The sequence below is a fragment of the Lipophrys pholis genome (genome assembly GCF_963383615.2).
Source record: "Lipophrys pholis genome assembly, chromosome: 23".
In the NCBI taxonomy this organism is placed as follows: Eukaryota; Metazoa; Chordata; class Actinopteri; order Blenniiformes; family Blenniidae; genus Lipophrys; species Lipophrys pholis.
Genome location: NC_137645.1, coordinates 5,520,882 through 5,545,855, shown reverse-complemented (window position 1 = coordinate 5,545,855; position 24,974 = coordinate 5,520,882). Strand labels below are relative to the sequence as shown.

Below are 24,974 nucleotides of genomic sequence, written 5' to 3'. Positions count from 1 at the left end.
CATGTAAAACCTCACATCATCCTCAATGCCAAAGACGCACAAACAGTCCTTTTTTTTTTTTGTTTGCATAAAATAAATATGCTCTTTTTTGATGCTCTGAATATATTATAGGTTGTATTTTTATGTTCTTTTTTTAACATTATCTAAAAAAAAACAGATAAACTAACTTTAAAAACAAGTTCAGGGTTTTTTTTTTTGCTGCATAAATTAAATATGCTCTTTTTTGTGATGCTGCAAATATATTATATATACAATTTATAATTCCATAAAAATATTTTTTTATGTCATTCTCAACCTCTTTGTAACCCCTTAGTATGAAAATATGGTCTTCCACAGAGAAAAATGAAAGAAAAAGTAGATTTGACCTCGGAGACGAGTGTACAAAGTTGAAAATCCAGTTAAATTTACCACAGCAACTGTTTTATGTGTACTGGCGATACGTTTACCTAGTTTTAAATTGGATTGACAGCTCTGATTGGAATGTTTCCAGCCCTGTAGTTTCATGTGTGGACGTCAGAAAGAGGCCGAACAGGTGGAAGGCACTTCGATAGCAGCACAGCTTTCTTCATTTTTACTTTAGTTTTTTTGTAGCGACACATGCAGGAATCAGTTATCAAGCAAAAAATAATTTATCTTTGGGTTTGTAGTAAGTGTTGGGACTAAATATGTAAGGCAGGGTTTTAAATATATCATCCGAGATGCTCCACTTCAACTTTGTAAAGTGTAAAAGCTTAAAATTATAATTTTTTTCATGAAATTATCCGATTTATTTGATGTGGATTGCACTGTTTTTAGTATATGTAGTAGACGACACTGGTTCTGTCGCAGTGAAGGAGAGCTTCGAGTTGTGAGTTCAGGGGGCAAGAAAAGATCCAAACGGCACATTGAGGACACCATTTTTGAACATTTCACAGGAGTTATTAGCATCCCTTGTTGGATGCAGTGATTGAAAACGTTAAAAAAGAAACTACAATTCCACAGTGGAGGTCGATTAACAGCATGATTAATCCATCTTTTGATAAAAACCACATTACTTTTCACTCACTCTTACAGAAATCACATTTGTGGGCCTGTTTTGATACAAGATATGATCATTGTTTGACGTTCGACTAAATTGGTCTCATTTAATTGTGTCTATTAATTAATTATTAATATTTAAGAATAACAGCAACACTTCTGCACCATGCATCTGACATTTTGGAGACCAAAGGGCCCACAAACTTAACTTGCGCAAAGCAGTCTCAACAAACTACATGGGTATTTTAACATAAACCAGATTCTTAGTGCATAAAAATAGAAACCCCTTTAAAATGAGAGTATTCAAGTATAACAGGGTCTGTTTGAAGATGAGAGGAGGTGAAGCTGCTGGGATGAAGCCAGGTGACGGTGGATTTACCATCAAACGCAGGCCTGAGTCCAGCTGTTCATGAAAAGGTATGATGTCAGCGCTGCCGGGGCGTGTTCGGGAGGTCCGAGGTGAGAAGTGCTGTGAGGAGGGATCAGGCCGGGTCAGAAAAACTCTGAGACTCCGTCTGCTTTTGTTTCTCTGCAGAGAGGAAAGAGGCCGGCCGGTTAATGTTTGTCCGCCGGAGCATGACAGTGGCGGCTGAGTCGGTTTGTACCTTGGGTGTAATTGGGGCCCGGTCGAGCGGTTTCTGTGGGCGTCCGCCGTGTACCGGCTGGTCTGGATGTGGGAGTGACCCTCTGACTGTGGCCTCTCTCCCTCCGAGTGGCCTAAACTCTCCTCCAGCGGAGAGCCTTCGTTGTAGAAGAGCAGGCTGCGGGAACGGACTGCCAAACACAAACGCATTCATTTCATATGTCCACTTTTAAAAAGCATAATTCATCATCCAAGCATATTCATTTGGAGGACGTTAATGACTCGAGTGTTTGATATAAAAAAGAATCAGCCTCATTGGTTGTCACCACAGAGAAAAGCTGCTGGGCTATAATAACTCGCTGTGTAATTTGGGGCTTTTTCTTCTCCCCAGAGCAACATGGATGTCTCGGGGTGGTTTATAGTGGTGTGGTATTTAAGTTCTGGTGGCAGAAGGGCATTCCCACGAGCGAGCGGTTCAGTGAGGTGAATATATAGAGGGAGGTGGAGCACAGCGAGGAAACAAAGTTCAAACTCGTGACAACTTCATAATGACTCAAAGATGGACTTTAAACCAGAAATGCTCAATGTTGACTTTTATTTTGATTTCAGAAAGGCTGTGATCAATGAAATCATACCTTCAGTGGAGTTTAAAGCAACAATATGTTAAACTGCAATACAAATTTCCACCACAAGATGGTGTATTGAGTTCAGGGGCAGCAGGAGGAATAGTTCACCTAATATGGTGTACATATATCTTTACCTCATAAAAATTGACCAAAAAGACGGGCTACAGCCAAAACACTGAAAGCTGCTTTAAGAGGGATCTGTTTCTCCACCTACCCTGGCTGGTTGTGTAGAGGTCCGCGGATGCAGCAGGATGAGAGGAAGGGGAAGAAAGAGAGGAGGAAGAGGAGGAGGAGGAGTGAGTGAGTAAGGAGAGAGGAGAGATGCAGGGAGAGAAGGAGCCCAACACCAGGACAAAACACAGAGCCACCATCTGCACGGAGAGAGGAAGAAAAACACCTTAAATAATGCCCTTCAACTTAATGTGGAGAAATCACCAATGCAAACTGAGGATTTCATCATAAAGAGCTTCAGATCTTACCATGAGGCATGTTCCTGTCTGAGTTGAGGCCATTTTACAGGCACGAGGGACGACTTTCCCTGAAATCAGCGACTGAAACTTCTGCAGCTGCTGTAGGAGAGACCTGGAGGTTAAAGAAAAATAAAAAGAGCACAACGTTAGAAGCACGAGGCGGTACATATCGTCTCACAGAGCAGAGGAGAGCAAGCCAGACCGGAAGTTCCAACACAAAAGACACAGGAGATCCGTTAATGTTCAACAGGCCAGATGATCATTTCAAGAATTGGATTTGTAGAAAATCAAAAAGGTATGACCCTGACCCCGCCTCTCTGGTGTCTCGGAGAGGAGCCCTCTCCACACTTGGAGAACCGCTGAGAATAGAGTTTTTGTGTCTCATGATGGCGTTCATCTCACTTGAAAGTCAACTCCCACCACCTGATTTATTGTTGTTCTGTTCGTCAGCCAGCTGCGGTCCGGAGCTGAGCCGAGTCAGACGGAGAGCGTGAGTCAAAGCATTGGGAGCATTGAGAGCGAGATCTGGAGAGCAGGGCTCTGATGGTATGAGCTGTAAGGACGCAGTGCTGCCACTAAGCGGAGACACTGGCCCATCAGAGAGAGAGAGAGTGTGAACACTTGAACCCGAGACGGAGCGAGGATGAGTCAGGTGGGACGTTAAAATCTCTCATGTTGCTCAGAGGGAAGTGGAGAAGATGCCAGGTGTGGGTATGGAGCCGTCCAGCGTTGCTCACACACGAGGCCGATGTTCGACCACAGAGATGCGCAGCTCCAGTTATTAGGCCAGCGTGTGCTGCTGCCTGTCCGGGTCGATGAGTTTTGTGCATCACATACATGTGAAACTCCTATCTTCTGCCTGCATGTTGAATAAGCGTAATTTTTCTCTGTGCAGCTAATAAACGAGCAGCGCTGACCCAGTTCTGCATGAATCAGAGGGAAAAAAAAAACACTGCATGCACAACAAAATGACCACTAATAAGAGCATCAGGGTCATTTTTAGGACCGTTGAGCATATATTTAGTTCAAAAGATTTTTTTTTTTTTTTTTTTTTAACTCCAGACTGCTTGAGAGTGAACGTGCTGCATGCTGACTCATGTTTCCCACTTTGTGCCAACTCATTGTTCCTCAGTGTGGCGGTTTAAAGTATTTGTGCGCGTGTGTGTGTGTGGTGAGAAAGGGAGGGGGCCGGCTTCCATGATGAAAGCTGCTGTTAACTCGCCACTTTAATGACAGGCTGATGCCGCCACAGACAGACAGAGACAGACCCCCCCCACCATCCACCCACCCCGCGGTTCCTACACACCCACCCACCCATCTAACCACCTACTCTGAGATAATAGCAGATTGGTTTCATATTGTTATAATAACAGAGCAGACATGCAGCCTTGCTTGTGACTCCGCTCTGGCTTGAAATACACAATATTCATGTGCACAGCCAGAACTCCAATCATTTCACCTTTTTAAAAGCTGCAGGCGGCTCACAGGTGTGACGGTGTGTGTGTGTGTGTGTGTGTGTGTGTGTGTGTGTGCACTCAAACCTCACCTGTTTGCAGTCTCCAGGTTGTCTACTTTCCTCCACAGGTCGCTGTTTTCTGATGTGTAGCTCTCCACCCTGACAGACACACACATAAAGACGTTTGTTAGCGCCTCAGGCACTTCGTGTCACTCACACACTACTTCACATTCTCTTGGAGCTCCCTCTAAAAAGTGGTGTTTTATTGAAAGAGCCACAAAAAAACCAGAATAAAAACTAAGCCTGACGTAAGTGCACTTAGTTTTTATTGTTGCACTATTAAGTTGTGCATTTTGTAGGTTTCTCCCACCTGAAAAATCAGCAGATGGTTAAAATTCAAATATGTCAATATTTATATCTGAAAAAGGCAAAATGCTGCAACTAGAGACGTGTTTATGACCATGAAATGAAAATGCATCATGTTTATTGATGTATCAGACGCAGCTTTGCATCTTTTGTTAAACGCATGTTATTTAAAAGCTTGAAGAGCCTAACGGCTTTATATCTGGCAACACCGCTCCTACTCAATACGAATACCAACACCATTAACCAACTGTTCAAATAAATAAAAGATGGGAAAAACATAAAAGGTAATAATTAGAATTTTGCTATATATTGGTTCGTGATGGGTTACATTGAAAACGCGTTCAGAAATAGTCACAAAGGAAATTTTGTCGGCATAAATAATACATTACAATCATATAAACACAATCTTTGACACATTTTTCAATCTCAGCTAAAGAAACTGAGCAAAAGTCTTCTTGCTGTACGAAGTTTCCTACTTTGAAACAAGAGGTTTCTTGGTTAAGATTGTTTTTCCCACTCAAATGTGTGAACTCCCAGTTTCTCATGATTGTCGTAGATAATCCGCAGACGATGGGAAATGTTGATTCACACCATGACTGAGACAGCTGCATGCAGCTGGATCCTCTCGCAAAATGCACCGTCCATAACAACAACTGATGACTCGCATGTATTCGATCATAATTCCAAGGTAACACTCCCTCCTTCCAGCCACCCTCTCTTACTAATCGAATTATTCTTTTATCAATTTAACATCTGACTAATCTCTGACTCTTTCAGTATTAATCCTCCAGATTTCCAGCCATGTTTGCCGTGAACAGATTCACACATCTCAGCAAGGCGTCCTGCTCCTTCTTTTTCGGGGATCATCCACTAATCCTGCCCTTATGTACGAGAAAAGAGGATGAGAAGACAGGGAGAAGGGAGGATTTCTTCTGTTTCCACACACCTCCCGCTGCCTCGGTTAAAAGAAGCTGCAATCAGACACAACTCTGACTCTGTTGGGATAATTTCTGGCCCATGTGTTGAGCAGGTTATTGGAGTCCTTCCACAGCAATGAACGGGCAGGATAACAAAGGAAATACGAGCGAAAGACATCTTTTCTGCTGTGATTAATCACAGTGGCTATGGAAGAGACGAGCGCCGATGAAAGGCACCTTGTAGGTATTATATGTAAACTTGATATTTGTATTTGACTCTGGGTTCGCCTCCAGTTCACACCCCGGTGTGGCTCTCGTGTCTTTCACCAAACTGAGCTACAAAGCAGTTGGGAAAACCTCTCAATGCAAAAAAAAAAAAAAGAAAACTGGCTCAAGCTCACTTCAGCATTACACAACTCTCATTTCTCTCTCTTCACAGTTCTTTTTCACATTTTTGCTGCATGTGAGAGGCTGTGGTTAGAGGACTCCCCCCTGCAGTTTTTTAATCCACAGGCCTCAGCAGCATGAGGTTTGAGAAGCATTTTGCAAAAATACCCTTTAAGAACAGTTTGGATGGTTTCAAACTCTAACGTATGAGAATTGTAATGAGGCACCTTTATACTGACTTTAAACTCTTTATAAGTATAAAGATGTCCTTCAATAATACTTTACTATTAACATTTCTGAGTGCCTTACGAAGGTTTAAAAGTTCTATCTATTATTATGTAGTTATACATCTATAAATATGTAATGTCAACTTATATTCATTCATTTGCATTTTGTCCCAAAGCAAACAATTCCATTATCGTGTGATAATATATGAAATTGCATTTATAATGATAAAACACTACTAAAAATGAAGAAAAACAGCTTTATGTTGATTATTATTAACAAAGGTGTTTTTTTTATTGTATCTTAAGGAAACAAATGAGATTCATGAATAACAATTTGCAAAACTATAATAAAATGCTCACTATCAAACTGTGTCTGTGTTTATCTACCGCAAGGATTTATGGGAAATAGAGCAGCTAATTCAATTGAGCCATTATTCCAATCAACATGCATGAATTTGGCATCTTTTATCTTTACACACAGTAATGCAGCATTTTTTTGTGAGTAATTTTAACAAGATAAATTGTTCAAATGCACTTAAAACAACCATCATGCCTCCATTACTTGTGAATTGAACTGAAGTCAATTCATGGTTTCGCCTGCCAAAAAACAATGTCCCACTCCTGTTTTCAGAAAACCTTGGGGGCAAGAATAATCTTTAAAAACCAAGATGTGGATGTGATGCGATTTAAGAAACTGCATTGGAAGGAAGAAAAGAGTTTGGGAGTTACTGAATGACCGACGGAGACAAAGGTAAACCTAAAGGAATGGAAAACTAAAAGACAAAGACTATTTTTCCAGGGCTTACTTTTTCTCCAGACATTCCACATACTCTTTCTTCTTCCTCCGACTCTCCTGAGCTGAGATCTGCATAGAAAAACACCACTATTATAATCCTTCTCCAAACAAGAGTGAGACACCAAAAGTACATTTCTTCAAGAAGAGAAAAAAATTACAGTTTTGGCGAAAGTTTAAAATCGCGCTTCTATTTTTGATTTAATTGAACGTCGAGAGGCTCACCTTGTTTTTGATCTTCCGTCGCACTCTCTTCAGCGCCTTCTCCTCGCTCTTGGTGAGGGGGAGTTTGTTGGGTACCGGGTAACCCTCTGCAACCAGGGTCCTCTTCTCTTCTTCTGTCAGCATGAGGGGTCCTGAACCCTGCAGCTTCTGCACAGCAACAAGACCCCCCCGGTACTCAGACACACCACTTACAACAGAATATAGCAATCAAAGATATGAAAACCCGCTGCTCCCACACAGTCTGCTGATTACAACATTGTTTACAGCATGAAAATCCTAAAATGACACAGTTTGTTGACTTATTTTGCAATTCCAGCTGAATTTTTCCCCAAATCAACAAATTGCATTACATTATTGTAAAGAAAAAAAAGCTGACTCAGACAGCCGCTGGATTTTCTGACTTTCATTACAGAAGTTGTGCTTCAGCAGCAAATTATTACGCTGATTAAACTCCAAAAAATGGCAGAAAGAGAGAGAGTCAGAGAGAAGTCAATAAAGCTCCCGGGCTGCAATAATATCAAACAATTCGAGTTTATCGTGAAAATATATTGTGACACTTAATAAATCTAATTATTGAGATTTCTGTGAGCCCGTTGACATGCAAGATCATGTAAATGTTAATTAGATCAAGATTCTTCCACAATATTCAGATGTCTTTGCACACATAAACCTGCATTTATCTGATTTATTCTGTTTCTGTGCAAAAACATTAAGAGAAAAGACAAAATGCACGCAGCAGCAGAAGATAAAGAGACACTTCAAAAGTAAAGAGACTTCACAAGTCGGTAAAAATGATCCAGCCTCATCATAAAATGCTTCTCAGTTTCTGGATCCAGAAGCAAAATACAAGTCACTTACTAATTGTGTTTTATGTTAAATCCACATCAGGACATGTTGAAATAGTTTATTGACAGTTTCATTCTCAAATTTCCACCGATAGAAAATCAACGTAACTGACCCCGAAACCTCATCAAGTGCATGTGCTGAATAATGGAAGGATCAGAGAGGCAGATGTTCCTGAACTCACGTGTGGCGCAGTGAGGAGAGGCGAAGAGGAGATGGCCGTGGAGGAGGAGGGCGAGGAAGAGGCACGACCTGCTGGCCTCTGTTGTGGCTGGGGGGAGGAAGGAGGCAGAGGGAGGAGCGGGGAGGAGGGGGGGAGGGAACCGTCGCTGTCACCGTGGTTACTGCTGGGAGGGGTGGGCGGCAGCTGGAGGGCATCGTCTGAAAGGGATGAAGGTGATGAATGAAAGAGCCTGTAAACGGCGGGACGTCAGCAGAGGAGGAAATATCCTCTTTGATTTGACGTCTTTTCCCCACATGACATTCGTACGAGACGGCGAAGGGACAGAAGATCAATCAGCTGAAGACTGAAGTTTTCAACTATAGAAAGTGACTTAAAGTCAAAGAGATGAACTAGTTTTAGGATAAAAAGTTTAGTTATTTTGTCAGTTTCGTCTTTAGTTTGATAATGCGCAAAACACTCATCGTTTGCAACAAAATACAATAAACTGCGACAAACACAAAAAACAACAAAATACTGCAACATAAATGGAAAAAAAATGCAACACAATATAAACAAAATGCAACACAAAAGCTTTGACACAAATGCAAAAGCCACACAACAAAGGCAGAAGGCATAACACGGATGGAAAAAGCAGCCATGTGAATGCAAAAGCTGCAACAAAAATGCAAGTCATACAAATAGACGCAAAAGCTACAATAGAATAAAAAAAAAAAAGCTACAAAAGCTACAACAATTTATGCAAAAGCTGCAACACATGCAACAGCTGAATGCTGTATTAGGCGCATCTTCTGATGCTGAATCACATTGCGATGTCAGTTGTGTGTTTTGTTGTATTACCGCTGGGCAAGCTGAGGTACTGTCCGATCTCTCGGGGTTCATCTTTTATAGCAACGGGCTTCACGTCATCTGAAGTGTGCTCCTGCAGAGACACAAACAGCCAGCGGCGACCGTCAGGAACATCCGTACCGTTTCGTTTCACTGGTGAGACACGAGCCTGACAGACACTCACTGTGCGTCTCCATGGTGATCCTCTGTGTGCTGGGGCGGGGCTTAATATGAGCGGTGGGCCTTCCAGAGGCTGAGGATCTAACCTTTGACCCACGTCTGGCTCTTCTTGTTTGACCAAGATGGCAGACAAGTCCTGACTGAAGCTCCATTCAAACTCTGAAGGAAAAAAAACATAAAAGAGTAATTACACACAAAAAAAGAATGTAAAGTTAATTTCGAGATAATACAGCTCCCAGTCAACCCTGTGGCCTGTCCTCTGTGGCCTCTCCTCTGTGGCCTCGCTGTAGGTCTTCCGATGGGAAGTAAGTGGTAGCTCCAAAATCACACTTTGCACAAGCTTCCCCAAAATATTTGAGCACTTCCTGACAAGGCTGGTCATTACAGGCTGCTGGACAACATCGCTCTGGCATCTGTGGTGCATAATTTGTCTCCAGTCGGTGTGTACAGTGTTTACCCTGAGAAAAAGACGGGCTGAACCGGCAGTAAGAAAAAAACTAAAAAGCATTGCAGCCTGTAACCTGCAGAAAATAGGAATAATCCAGGAGCCTGATAGTGAGGTTCCAGTACAATTTTTAAAGGAGGGTCACCAAAACACGGTGTGTGGACATTTCTGTGAGATTCTCACAGGGATTTTATTGTTTAGTCTACTGTGGACTGAACAAAGTATTTTTAGTTGGCTAAGTAGTAGTGCAGGGAAGCCTTGCCCTAATCTCCCGCTGTAATTCTGGCATCACGGTGGGCAGGGTGGGTCACAAGCCTCCTGCAATCACCTTTGAAAGGCCAAATCTGATAGGGAAGGTGGCGATTGTGCAGCGAATGCAGATAAATCAATGAGAACCAAGCAAAAAGTACCCACAACATCGATTCTGATAAGCAATGCACGTATGCGTGAATGATGGAAACATGCAAGTATGTGCAACGACAGAGAGCTGGACAGTATGTGGGTGAATTATGAAACGTCCCTGAAGCTTTACGTGTTTGATTCATACATGATAGTCAAGCCAAGGATGGCCGAGTCTCTGCTGCACAGTTATATCAAAAGGAAATTCATCTCGGAGTGGGCTCTTCACTTGGACAAATTGATGGCTCCACCACGGCAACATGTGCTTTGAATTAAGGCCTCCTTCAAAAGGTGAGCAGCTCCGAGGGAACCTCATTAGGCAGAAAGACAAACATTAAAGCTTTCCAGCTTCACCTTTAAAAGTGAAACCATGACATAAGTTTTAAAGAGGTAAATAAAAAGCTGCAGGAGGAGGAGTGTGCTTCATCAAGTCAACATCTAGACACCAGGCCAGACACTTTGATGTTTGTCACAGCCAACCAGTGTGTGTGTGTGTGTATCAGCAGTGGACGTCATGTTAATCACCTCCTGGTCTCCTAGCAACATTCTGCTGGTAAAACGCTCGGAAGTTTACAAGCTCTGTGTGTGTGTGTGTGTGTGTGTGTGTGTGTGTGTGTGTGTGTGTGTGTGTGTGTGTGTGTGTGTGTGTGTGTGTGTGTGTGAGAGCAGAGAGCCTGTCAGGGGGCTGGCAGCTCGTCTCGTTATCCTGTCCATCACTGCAGAGAGGATCAGCTCAGACAGTCGATGTGCAACAGGCGTCATGTTGGTGTAACAAATACACGCGCCCCTTCGGCCGCTGGAGGAGGTTTGACAATAGAAGTAAAGGTCATTCCTAGCAACGGTTTTAATTCACCTTGGCTCAAACGTCCAGCATGAATGGGTGAGTCAGTCACCATGTCACTGTCATCACATCCACATCCCGCTCTTCTTGAGGCGAGTGGAAAGCAGTCGAAGGCTGCATGTAGAATGCTGTTGTAGTCTGTGATGTCCAGTTAGTGAGTGTGTGACTGCCGGTGTTTGTTTTCACTGAAATGTTTCCATAAATCTTCCTCGAGGAGCTCTCGGGAAATTAAAGTTTGAAAACCACTGCCAGCATACTTCTACAAATACTAAAGGAAAACAAGAGTGTGGCTCCAGTGTAAAAGTACTTGAAAAAATACTTAGTAAACAGTGGATCATTTGTAAAAGTCTGCAACAGCAACTTGCATTTAGATGGAAATCAGTGGGCTTGAAATTAAAACGTGTGAAGATGTGAATTTGTTCATTCAGTTTTTGTTGTATCACAAAGTAAAAGAGCTGGACAAACCCAACTGGAGCTGTAAGTAAAGCTTTCCTCCAAATCTTCCCACAAAACGTTTTTCCTGCCCACTACAAGATTTCACCCTCAAGAAAACCTCAGATCTGGCCGATCAACTTTTACATCTATTGGGAAATTAAAAAGCCACGAGGAGCCGCACAGAAATTTAGTTCCGAGTGCGGCTCTTCCAGTTTACTTCATCCTCTACATCCTCTTCATCGGGAGGGGCCCAAGAAGTCTCCGGTAATGAGGCCGGTCCCGCTGCTCGCCGGGGCCTCATTAAAGCTGCTGCCCTCGTTAAGGCAGAGCACCACTGGAAGCCCTTCGCCACCATTTTTAATGAGCGCCAGGAGCTGCGAGCAGAGAGCACATACATCAGGAAATGATCCTTGAGATGTGTGGACACTGCTGTATTTCCAACAAAGACACCTGAATAAATATTGTTACTGCGACCGCGCATTAAAATTCAGGTGTTTTTGTTCCAGTGGTCTCTTTAAAAGGACAAAAAAATTAAGAATAAATCACTCTTCATTAGTGACTGTTATTATTGATAGGAGGATAAAAACAATAATCACTGGAGTGTATGACTGTGTGCTTTATCAGTCTTGTATTTCTTCCCAGTATGAGGGAAATATGAAATATGCTGCAGATGAATGTAATAAAACCCGATCCCCTCTGTTCCAGCGTCTTTCTTTTTTAAAAGGTAAGCCTTCCTGTGTGGGGAGAGTTGCACGCCCAGGTGAGTAAAAATCCTGCGTTAATGGCCAAGAGGCTGCGGGCAGTCGTCACAGGGGGTTAATGGAGGGGAGCTGGTGGCGGTGCTTGATCTCAGCGGGGCAACGGCAGCATTAAAACATTAGATGGATCAGCGCAATGGGAGCCGCAGTAAAACATGCAGCTTCTGTTTGGCTGGATAAGGGGAACAACAACAACCAGAGACCACAGACTGCGAGGGGTGAAAGCAAAGAGGTAAAAGCGAGTCTGGATGTCGTTGAGGACGGACTGAAAGCACACAAAGAGACAAGTTCAACACTCATGGACGACATGCAGGGCTCTGTTTTTGATGTTATCTCAGGAGTGTGAGTCCTCCCATTGAGAATTAGAAAAGCAAAAAGCACATATACGCCAGACCCGAGAAGCTTCAGGATCTTTCAGCTTTTTCTACACTGACTGAGGCTGATTTGATCAAAAATGTGATTTCAATATAATGATTTGAAATTCAAAAAAAGTACTGCCTGTACAAAATCCATCCTTTATATTCACTTTATCCAGACTAACCTGGAGTTTATTAAAGCTTAGTCACTTACCCAGTTTGTATTAATTGATGAATTGTCTATTAGCATTGCAAAGCAAGCTTTAGTGTTTTTGTGATGTACAAATCTTTGTGTATTAGACTGCAGTGCCTGACTTCCAGTCTCAGTGTACAATGCGTGCTCACGTGCCTTTTCTAGAGGAGAGCCTACTCCAATAGCTCGGTCTGAGATACTCCCATTGACAGGCTTTATAACCTCGCCAGGGTCTGCTGTCGTTTCGGGAAATATGCATGTGCGATTCCAGGACTTCACAAGGCGACCTTCGCCAAGCCACTAAAACAACACCGCAAAGCTACAGAGCCAGCCGAGATGCTGTTGTTAGAGATAACATGCGACCGCATCGCTCTTTAGATTTTTGAGCTGTACGACAAGTGAATGCATCACACATCAAGATCTCACGAGGCTGGACATGCGGGAGTTTTCCTCTCACTGCAGCTGCACATAGTAAAACCCCTGGGTCACTCTCTCCAGTGTATCCATGTCACGGTTAATAACGTTAACGTGGAAACACGGGATCAAACCGTTTAATGAATAATTATCTCAGTTCTGGGTTCAAATTCCGAACTTATTCGTTGGCTGAAATTCCTGAAAAACATTGATGTCGCACATCGCTGAGGGGCGAAAGAAAAACACTGAAACCCGACGGAGGCCTTCTGCTACTTCAACCTCTTTATGTAACAGTGAAGTCGACTCTCTTGGTCTGACAGCATCTGTTTTGATCCATAGGTGGAGAAGGCATGTCAGGACAGACTCAGGATGTAAATCATGCTGCCGTTTCTCTCCGAAATTCCATGAATCACAAGCGTTAAAAGTGGAGTTATTGTCGCTAATGAAGCGTCATGTTGGTGTCAATCTCCAGTGGTGTACTTGTGAAGCCAAGACTCAAATGTGGTGAAAAGTAAACATGCGAGTCAGGCTTTATGGGGCAGATGAAAGGGGGGGAATGCATGTATGCGTGCACGCTCACATCAAATGTTGAATACATGTGTGTGCGCCACATGTGAGCTTCAGCTGATGGTTATGAAACGGCACATTCAGACAAGATAAAATACAAACCGTGTGGACAGACGAGCTTTTAAAATGTCATTTCAGTCTGTGTGCACACATCCAAGCTGAAGTAGACATCAAAAATTGAACCCTGCAGGGATTGCTCTCCAATGTGACTTAATTCAATTTTCCTCCAAGAATCAAAATACATAAATGTTGTATTGGACTGAACAATGTGCACACACTGAAAAACACGCAAGCCAAACTGTTGATGCCTGAAGTTAGGGAGACTCTTTGTGGAGCTTAATGTGGCATTTTGGTGAAGAAGGAAACGTGATATTCATATCAATAAAGTGGATTTAATTGGATTAAAGGCGCCCCGGAGGCAGAACGATAGAAAACAGGAGTCTGAGCGAGAGAAGGAGAAGGAGAGATAACCGGACAGAGGAGAGAAAGAGAGTTTCCGCTGGCTTTGGCTAAAGCTGCGGACTTAAAACCATATGCTTGTCATAGTGCGTGTATGTGTGTGTGTGTGTGTGTGTGTTAGGTGGGCAGGGCTTAGCTGGAGGAAAACTGCTCTGACTACTCAGGCAGCAGGATCCCCGGGACAAACGGAGGGAGAGCAGACGGCAGACAGACAGAGAGGAAGACAGGTATGGAGGGATGAGAGAAGGAAGGCAGGAAGTGAGGAAGATGAGTGAGAAGACAGCAGGATATGAACCGTACAAAGTGTTCACATGGTGCTGCTGCTATATATAATTCAGAATAGGCACACATCGTATCTGCAGGGCAGCCAATCAGAGCGTGTCTTATCAGATCAGGGAGGTTCAGGACTGAACACATCAGATGCACACAAAACATTGAGATGAGTGACCGACCTGACTCGTCGTCCATTTTGATTGACAGGGCCGGGCTCTGGGGGGCGGAGTCTTCGCTCAGAGAGTAGCTGTGCTCTGCTTGAATGTCTGTGAGATTAGAGGGTTCTTGTCAGAAAGGTAGGAAATGGACTCCTGCTGCTTTCAGCTGCCAGATAGAGATTCAATTCCAGGTCGAATTTATGCATTCCCTTTCTCATTGTGAATTCATACACACCAACAGTTATAAGAGCTGTCCAACCAAATTTTCATCCAACAAAGACTCTTGATGAAGCATGTAGTGACATGACAGGGTCATCATGTCTGGCTACTCACTGTGGAAGTGTCCACACTCATGCAGGAGGTATAAAATAGAGAAAAAAATTTAATCCCCGGCCATTAAAAAAAAATTACTTAAAAAGATATCCAAATAAAGTACCACAGAAATAACCATATGATTATCTGCACATATATGCGCCTCCCGTGCAAGTTTCAATGTGGCCGATCTCTTTCTCATCTCAAATGCTAAGTTAAAAGGGCGCACAGAAAGCCCTGTAATACAATTTTCACATCAACTCTTTAACTGTCTTAATCAGAGATTTTCATGGGAGCGTGGGCTCCTAACGAATTATCTTCTCGGTGTTAATTATTTATCATAATCAAGCTGCGACGCCTGCTGCCCGTCTTATTATGTCCATTCATGCATGGGCACAGAGACAATTTGGCTGATTGCAAACATGCTACTTTTAAAGTGTTTTTTCACAAGACTGTCCACGCATCTGGCATAAAAGATGGTAATTATTAGATGAGTGTGTCACAGATCTCATCCCGATATTCTGTCCGTGCATACATGACCTCGCTTGCAGCCGCCTACGTCTACTTTTAATTCACACTTTCATTGAGAAATCCTGCTCGTCTGTCTTTGTCGCAGGGCCGATGATGCGTTTATGTACCGGTGACTCAGGCACCCGGGAGACAATAACAACATTACATACAGATTTTATTCCTCGCTTCAAACATTTTTGCCGTCTCCGTGGCCATGGCAACGTCTGACGGGGAACCTGATAAGCGTGACGCTGAGCGCAATTGGCAACGTGACGGCAGCTTCCACAGTATGGGAGAACCTTTTGCACAATAACCTGGTGTAAGACAAGTTTTTTGGAAGTCACACGCACCTCCGACGTCAATATCAATGTCAGGGAGACACGATAGATGCCTTTTATCAAGCCTGAGTTCTTCTATCTTTTTGATGTGTGGCATGTGTCTTCCTGTTTTATTTCTTAATTAAAAAAGGAAGGAGCTTACCTGGGCTGCTGTCCATGTCGATGTGTAAAAGTGACGGTCTTTCTGCCAGCAAGGGGCTCTAATAGGTGGTCGTCAAAGAAACTGTTGAATAATTCACTGCTGAAGTCATCCATCTGGTCACCCGAGAAAGGCTGGAACAGACAAACGCAAAGACGTTGGACACAACAACTTTTATAAAAAGATTTTGTGGTCTGAGTCGAGGTTACGTGGAATTGTTGCAGCATTTAGTGTCATCTACCCGTGTTGGCTCAAACTACAACAGCCTTGCTAAACACGTCCATGTTTGTCCCATTATGACAAGTGTAAAGACACTTGTAGATCATCGGGGAAACTCTGGGACAAATCTGACCTCAAAGGAGATGAAAACTGTGCGCATGCTGAACTAATGTGAACTACACTTCCATCCATCTACAGACACTACAGCTAATGGCTTTTTCCATTGAATGAATAGTTGAATGAACAACATGAGAGGAAATTACCTTCAGTTAGCTTCCCAATTGAAGGTCACGCCTTCAAGTGCTTTGTGCCGTTGAGCCAGCAGTTTAATAACCGCCAACTATTACACTGATCTCAACTACAAAATTATAAATCGTCTCAAGCTAGAGCAAGAAAATGCACTCAAACAACTTTCTGTGCGTTCGATTTATCACATATTGGATCAATAGTCTGCCGCAGACTCACTCGGCATCAGAGACGAAGCCGAAGGCTGGAAGAGCACGTCAATGGGAAACAGCGCTGATAGATTAATGCTCAGTCTGGATGAATGAGTCACTGAGCTGAGGGACGTTGTTCTGGAAGCCTGGGACTGCATGGTGCTCTGATTTCACTGGTTTACACACACACACACACACACACACACACACACACACACACACACACACACACACACACACACACACACACACACACACACACACACACACACACACACACACACACACACACACACACACACACACACACACACACACACACACACACACACACACACACACACACACACACACACACACACACACACACACACACACACACACACACACACACACACACACACACACACACACACACACACACACACACACACACACACACACACACACACACACACACACACACACACACAATATGAGTCATCCTGGTCTTGAACAAACATGCAAAAATTAGGCGAGGAGCAGACGTACATGGATTGATTTGATCTTGTAAACATACTATGCCTGGAGGCTTACAGACAGACACAGTCCCAGAAATAAGTTGATTTAATGAGCATCAATTAAGCTGATTTCCATGTTTCATTCCTGAAAATTTACTGCGGCTCGTCTACAAAAATTCGAAAGCACTTCAGCGATAAAAAGTAGCAGTGATGATCCTTATATCAAGACCTTCAGAGTAGTTGATTATTTCACCCAAAACTGAGACTTTCAGAAGCTGCTCAAACCCAAAACATGATCATTTCCTAAAAAAAAAGTTCTCTGGCTTCATCGCTTTGGTGTCTGTTGAGGTGTCCGACACTGTGGTGGGTGGAAGGGAATAAAAACGCCAGATTGTAGATTTTAAAAGGACCATATGGTCTGCGTGACTCATGGGAATCTTGCTGGTGTTTATAGGATCTGGTAATGTCCTTTAAATACTCGCCAGCCGAGTCAGCTTGAAGCAACATTCGCAGCTTCACACGTGTGTTATCTGTGTGTGTTTGTCTATATTTGTGACTCAGTTTGAGGGGTCAAGCGTAGAGACGTTATGGGATGCCTGCAGCTGCCTGGAAAACATGTGCGCGCGCACACACATGAAAAACTGATGTTTTGGAGTGGAACTGTGTTGAATTTCTGAAGTGAACCGAGAGGAAGGTTTGAGATTTGGGGGCTCAAAAGGCATTTTTTCACTAATCAGATTCTGATTTGTCACAGCAGGACAAAAGCACATAAAGTAGAACCAATGATATTTAAGGGCGAAAGAATCAAGAGAACAATTTCAACCGTACCCAATGTGGCCATATCAATCTTTTTAAACTCTGTGTGTGTGTGTGTGTGCGCACTCAGTGATCCTGCACTCACACGCACAACTGGAGACTCACTCATTCATAAACAAAACGCGCCCACATTCAGAAATAGTAGTTCCTCCAGACAGAGCAGCCTTGTTCTCCTGCCGCACTAAATGCCCAAATAATATCTGTTTGAATAACCCGGCTTCTGGCTCTTTACCTCAGCACTAAGAGGGAATATAGGTCACATTCAAACCAAAAATAAACAGAGAAAAGCTTCCTTAATTGGCTGTAATAATGGCAGAAATACAGAGAGAGAGAAAGCAGAGAAAGGTCCTGAGCTGCAACAATTAAGGATGATCCAAAGTCAGTGTCAGTCACTGCATCAGTCGAACACTGCTGCAATACGAAGTGCATCAGATTTAACTCTTTTGGCTCAAGCAGTCGGACTGTTATCTTCTCATCAGTTACGCCTTCACTCAGAGTTTCACCTGCTAAAGCCAAATCCCTACATTATCCATCACCTGCCATCATGATGATGAACCCATGAATAAATAGGTTTTTCAGTAACTGGCGTGTTCAGGTATTCTGAACGTGTACAGACGCTTTCACTGAGCTTCCGCTGACTTTAAACCGTGCAAGAAGAAGAAATCCGCCACCATAAGTCCAAACTTTCACGAATATTGCACATACTTGCTATCCTCACAAAAATACACCGTCTTAAATGCAAACCAATGGCTGCTGTAGCACGGTGCAGGAAAATGTAAAAAGGCAGTAAATGTACACTTCAAGGTGCAGTAACACATTTCCTACTGGTCTATACAACAAAGTACAGCACAGACTAGTGGCCTGATACACAAATGGCTCCATTTTCAATGGTGTTTCTGTGTGCATAAAGAAATCATTGCAATATTTTCTGAAATAAAGATGGAGGAACTATTGTTTTGAGTTGACTGTTTTCATATTAATACAGCTTTGATTTGTTGCCAGTGGCTAAAACAGTCACATTACATGTCTTGCAGCACACTTTAGTCTGCACTGATCCTTGGATACTCTCTATAGTACTGTGTAGTAATGTATTTTCGTAATAGAGGACAGTAACATTACTGAACATTTTTCTGTTGCTTCCATATTTGTGTATGTCTCAAGGGACTTAATACTGTAATTACAATTAGTAGGTTAACGTCTTCATGGTGTACATTATTGGTTAAATGCACCGATTGACTTTCCTAAGCATCATCTTAGTGCCGCCGACTTTCCTTTTCTCCGTATTAAATTCTTAAATCACTAATATACAAGCAGAAACTTTCACTCGACTCAGTTCAAATGAAAATCTGTTTGCACTTGATTGGATTAAAGTGACGACTGGAAGCACTTAAGTTCTTCAATCAAACTCTTCTCTGATCTGCAGAGCTCAACCAGAACGATGATTTTAAAAGAAAAAAGAAATAGTGATCTGGCTGCCTTATAAACATCTGGCATTAACGACATGAAAGATCCATCCTGCCTTGTATCAACGGCTCAGGTTGCGACCATGTCCATCCCTTTATGACCAGTAAACCGTCTTCTGATGGAGCACACAAAGCTCAAATCATCTCAAACCAATGAGAAGTTTAGTGGAGTCAAAAGGCCTCCATAGTCCCCAGATTGCAGTCCAATAGAGCATCTTTGGGGTGAAGTGGAGGAGGAGATTGGTAAGTTTCAGTATATACCAGTGAGACCCTCACACAGAGTTGCAGTTGAAGCGTAATGAGCCGGAACAGCTGGAGTCAGTGTGAACAGCGTCGCTGCAGTCTGGGACCCATCATTACCTGAAACTCTCTGCTGGGAAACGAGCCTCATCGGGGAAGAAAAGTGTGTTAAAAAGCAGTTGACAGGTTTTACAGCTTATTTCGGGGCCAGTGTGTCATTTTGAAACTGGGATGCAAACCCCACAAAGACACGGGAAAGACGCAAGCAAGGAGTAATTACGAGTGTCTGTAATTACAGGAGCTAAGTCTTAACATATCTCTGTGCTCTCCTGTCATTTTACTACCAGGCTGGATCAGGTGATGAAAGCTGAAAACCTGGCCTGTGTGTGGAGTTTGGTGCAAAAGCAGCCGTCTGTGAACCCCTCACACTGCACAACCTAAGACAGGAGTTCTCAAATTGCACCCCCCCAGAGCCCACCCAGTTAAATTCCAGATCCTCAAAGCTTTGTCACGTTATTAGATATTAATATAAATGGCTGTTGGGACACATTTAATAAAAAATTATTCTCCTGTTAGTTTGAGGCATCGCAAGAGTGAGTCGCTGCTCTCACTGTTCTGCAGCATGCAGAAGAATTTGCTTTCTGTGGCACAGTGAAGGAAAACACAGGGATAAAGTGGATTACAGAGAGCCTAGTGGGCCAAAAACTTTGTCATTTATGGATTGAATATTGCAGTGGAAACTGTCGTAAAATGCACTGAACATCATGTAAAGGCCAAAGGAAAATACACTCAAACTATAAAAGTCTTGATGAAGTCATGTACTCTCACACTGAGCCTCTGGGCAGATTTATATATCCATAAACCCAGAGTGAGTGGCTTGTGTTTGTTTTAAAATAAAACTAAATGTGAAGTTAAACTACAAGAATACAATTACTCTTCATTATACAAGTCAAAAGGTGAACTTGTGAACACGAGACCTGCTGCTTTCCTCCACCATGCTGCAGGAAATACAAACTTTCTCTCACAGGAAACAGTTTTCTCACTTCATTTCTTCTGCTGCATTGTGCATTTCTCTCATTTCAGAAACTACTCAGCTCTGCAGGAATTAGGCCACTTTTCAAATCTCTACACATAAAAATCTGCTACGAATGGTAAAGCACACGTGAAGGTTGTTTTTCCAGGAGGTGCACCAAACTAAAAGCCTTTACGTTCATTCTAATCAAAGATTTGTGGATAAAAAGTCATATTCAGTAGATGATTTAGGTGTCTTGTGATTTTTGCAAAGCTTTGCACAACATTGCGAGTCCTTTTAATCTCATGTGTTTTATGTGCACATTTGTTGGTAGAGCTGTATATCTAACAAGGAGCCATATCACAATAAATGGAGTGCTGTATAATTCTATAACAGAGTTTTAAGTTTTATATATATATATATCCTCAAACTTAAAACTGAAAATGCAAGTATTTGTTTGGCTGTTGAAATAAAAAATGTAAATAAAAATGTGATATTGTTTGAATAACCTGGGTCACAGCACTGAAGGGTGTTTCGACTGGTTCTAAATTTGTCTTTTCTCATGCTGAGAGTCCTGCAAACATCAAGTCATTGAGCTGCAGTCCTGCCTGCCTCTGATAAGTAAATGGTCATGTTGTCATCATCTGTGAGTGTGTGTGTGTGTGTGTGGAGACACGAAAAGTATCCAAAAAACCAGCAGAGTATTTTTTCCTGCATGCCTGCACACATTCCTTCAGCCTGACTGCCGGCCAATCAGGGACCGGAATGCAGATGAGGTGGGCGTGTCTCTATCCTAAGCTGGAGTACAGGGTCTGAATGGAGAGTAGTAGAATCAAATAAAATAGAAAAGTGCAAAAGTGCCGACACACATTAGAAGACTTGGGTTTGGTATGAATATGTGAAGGGGGACTAAAAGAGTAAGTGTGGAGAAGTGTGTCAGTTAATGTTAATTCGGGATGAGAACAGAATCCGATAGATTGGAGGAAATGTCCTCTGTTGACCTCGTTTCATGCAGGGGTGTGTATGTGTGCCTCTCAGCAGACAAAGACAAACTTTCTCAGATTTCTGCTCAATTGTGAAACTTTTCCTGCTTCCATTTTTCAAGCAGTATAGTCAAGATGACACATTTATTTTTCTGCTCGGCAAATAAGTGACAAAACTTGAAATTAGTGCTCAAACTGCAGTTTTTTAACAAAATCTCTCAGATTTGTGATGATGTGCCTACAATTGAATGGTTAAAGATGTTTTTTTTTTGTCATCATGCATACACACTTCTGGGTACTGGATCACATCAATAGTTCACCAAATATATACCCATTATGAAAAGTAGATGAACTCTTCAAGCCTCTCTCGTGTTTTCCTCAAGATTTATTGCTGCTGTGTGCAGAGCTCAGGTCTCGGCAGGTTGTAAACTGCACCCATGACCCCCAGAGTCAATGTGAGGCCGACCAGCCGCATACTGAAGTGAATGTATGGTCACATTTCAAGAAGAAATGCAAAAAAAAAAATGAAGAATACACCTTAGAAATCCCTTTCTGGCTTCAGTATATAAATGATTGTTGGAATGCCACGTGAAGATGGTTGGAGATTGAAGATTCAGACATTTTGATTTCTACTAATAATAAATGAAAAATCTCTTTTAAAAAAAGCCAACCCACAATCAGACACTCTGATAAAGACCGACAGCTCGCTGTCTTTTTCCTGTTTCACCACCAGCTCCATGCTGCCGACAGCAGGGCACACTCTGTGCTGGAAGAGGTAAACAAAAGACAGAGGAAAGGGTGTGTGTGTGTGTGTGTGTGTGTGTGTGTGTGTGTGTGTGTGTGTGTGTGTGTGTGTGTGTGTGTGTGTGTGTAGTGTGTGTGTGTGTGTGTGCGTTTCCATGTTGTACCGCACCACAATGCCCACCTTCTTAAAAAAGCAATAAGCTGCTCGATTTGTGTGCAATCTGCAATTTATTCATAGTCGATCACAGCACCTGAACGTACTATGTGAACTTTACACCTTTGCTGCTGCCCTGTACTACATAACATATCCAGAACCCAGCCCAGCAGCTTCACGGTAAAGTGGGCTACTTTACGTATTTAGATCAGACAGGGGGAGGTGGGGGGGGGTTCAAACCACAGGCAGACTGCTAGGCTGACTCACCCACCACAATAGAGGTCTGCCTGAAAACCTGGGCTGAGGGGATGACACAAAGTGGAAAAGCAGACAGAAACAGACAAATTTGCTCACACTGTTATTGTGATCCAAGTCTGCCGAGCCTGGCAGGACACTTTTGACCGTGGTACCACAGTCGCCCATCAGGCATTGTTTCAGCTTTGGATTCTGTCATCATAATTAGAATCGACTGGAAATAAACTGTAACAACAATCTGCATGTAAAACCTCCAGTCTGACCCATTACTGTTCATACAGCAATCCATTCTAGATGCAACACATGTTAACCACTCTGATGATGATGATGATGATGGGCCAGCATAAATTTGCACAACCACATGGTGTCTTATGTTGTCATCACAGCTGGTTTATACATAAATTACAAGACTTTGAGAGTGAAAAAAGTGCAGATATACAGAGATGCAGTTCAAACAGGTCAGTTTTCAGTCCTTTAAATGTTTGTTAGGTTCAGTGGAATTGTTGCCCAACAAGTCAGAGCAACTTAAAGATGCTTGGATTCAAATAAAGTGATGTAGATTATAAACCCTCAAAATGTGGATGTTTATATGAGCTGATTGGACGCTGGTTAATTAGAGGCTTTAATGTTCAATTAGAATGAAGTAATTAACAATTATTAGGCGACAGACACACACACACACACACACACACACACACACACACACACACACACACACACACACACACACACACACACACACACACACACACACACACACACACACACACACACACACACACACACACACACACACGTGCAGCTGCAACACCTGCCGGCTGCACACACACACCCCCACACAAGTTAACCAGTAACTCGTCAGCTTGTGTAGGTGTGTGCACGCTCACACGACATGCACGCGCGCACGGTAAGAGCGCCGGATGTCAGTCAGGATCTAATTCTAATACCTGCACCGCCCTCCTGAGGTCCGGCTCCGGGCGGAACAGGCAGCGTGGGTGCGTTTGGTTAAAACTTGCACAGACAGATTAAATGCTGACATGTGGAAGATTTTTGTTTTTTAATGGGATGAATAAAAGGAGAAAAAGACTCACCACATTAGTGAGGAAATCTCCGTCGCTGAGCTCCTCCAGGTCCAACAGGTTGCTCCCTGCAGACGGGTAGAGTTTCTCGGCCGTTAAACTGTCTAAGATAGAGTCCATCATGACTGTGGTGTGTGTGTGCACGGACGGTGTGCACGGCTCTCTGGACTCGAAGCTTTGACGTGAACTCGGTAAAAGGTGCGGGCGGCCGCAGGAGTCCAGCCGGATGTTCACACCGGCTGAGGCGAGCCGAGTCCAGCTGTTGCTCTCATTCACTGACGAGCCAGTACTCACACGGATCTGCACATCCTTCTTCTGCTCCTTCCTCCTCCTCCTCCTACTTCTTCATCTTGGTGCTTTAGGTTAGGAGAACGCGGCTTTCCATCCAGAGGCGCTCCGAGATCCCTCAGCCACGCGCTCATGAATATTCAGTGTTACCCCGCCCCCTTTTGGTGCAAACAGACCACGCCCACCCCAAAATTGTCCGCTCACGCACCGAAGCTCGAATCATTTACTTGCTGTAATATATTTCCCAGTGAAAATATAGTAAAGCACAAACAGCATATTAACAGATATATATACATACTAAATTAATTAAAGTGGCACTATTATATTCTGATTAAATAAACTAAACAAGCACCAACATATTGAACAAAATATACAGGCTCAGTAGGCTACACGAATATAACACCAACCAATATATGCAAAGGTTAAATAAGAAAGAAGTGACAGGTGATTAACAGAAACAATTAAATACACTGACAATGCTGAAGAGATTAAAAGCAGAAAAAGTACTGGTGCAAGTCCTATTTGGACTTATAATTATTATAGTATGTGTGTCAGTGATGATATTATGGATTAGTATTCAAATACAGTTTTTGAAAACACTTAAATATGAGTGGCTTTTATATGAATGACCATGATTCCATTTTATATGTATATATATATATATATATACATTTAAAGGACTTTTTTAAGTGGGACAGAAAGTTGAGAAATATATATTTTGCACTCAGCTATGAGCTGGTGTTGCATTACGATTACAGAATTGTCTCATCTTGAGTTATGATCATTAACTCATCGTATTTCATCCTATCTTATCTTACTTTATACAATCTTGGGTTCACATAGGCTCTGTAGTTGTGAGCATTAAATACTGCATTAAAATATTTTTATCTTTACATTGATCTGTAAATAAAGACAAATGTCCTACTCAAGATATGAGGCTTTTACATTTGAGTTATTTTTTTGTAAATGTAAAAATTAGGCATACACTTATGAAAATACATTCAATAACTGTATGTTGAGTTAATTTAGCTAAACTTGTTTTAAAAGTTGTAATCAGGTAGTATTCATTGTCTCAATCAAGCACATGT

At 42.6% G+C, this 24,974-nt stretch overlaps 1 protein-coding gene across 1 annotated transcript; it reads right to left on the bottom strand.

Moving 5' to 3' along the window:
- Nucleotides 1–587: 587 nt before the first annotated feature.
- On the bottom strand, nucleotides 588–23,862 carry creb3l1 (cAMP responsive element binding protein 3-like 1). Its single transcript, XM_080492790.1, is given in 14 exon segments — nucleotides 588–1,546; nucleotides 1,623–1,791; nucleotides 2,441–2,597; nucleotides 2,706–2,808; nucleotides 4,243–4,311; nucleotides 6,856–6,914; nucleotides 7,068–7,214; nucleotides 8,095–8,291; nucleotides 8,932–9,013; nucleotides 9,104–9,258; nucleotides 14,419–14,505; nucleotides 15,700–15,755; nucleotides 15,757–15,830; nucleotides 23,611–23,862. Coding segments are annotated over 14 exon segments (1,503 nt in total). The 5' UTR covers nucleotides 23,722–23,862; the 3' UTR covers nucleotides 588–1,509.
- Between the last annotated feature and the right edge of the window lie 1,112 nt (nucleotides 23,863–24,974).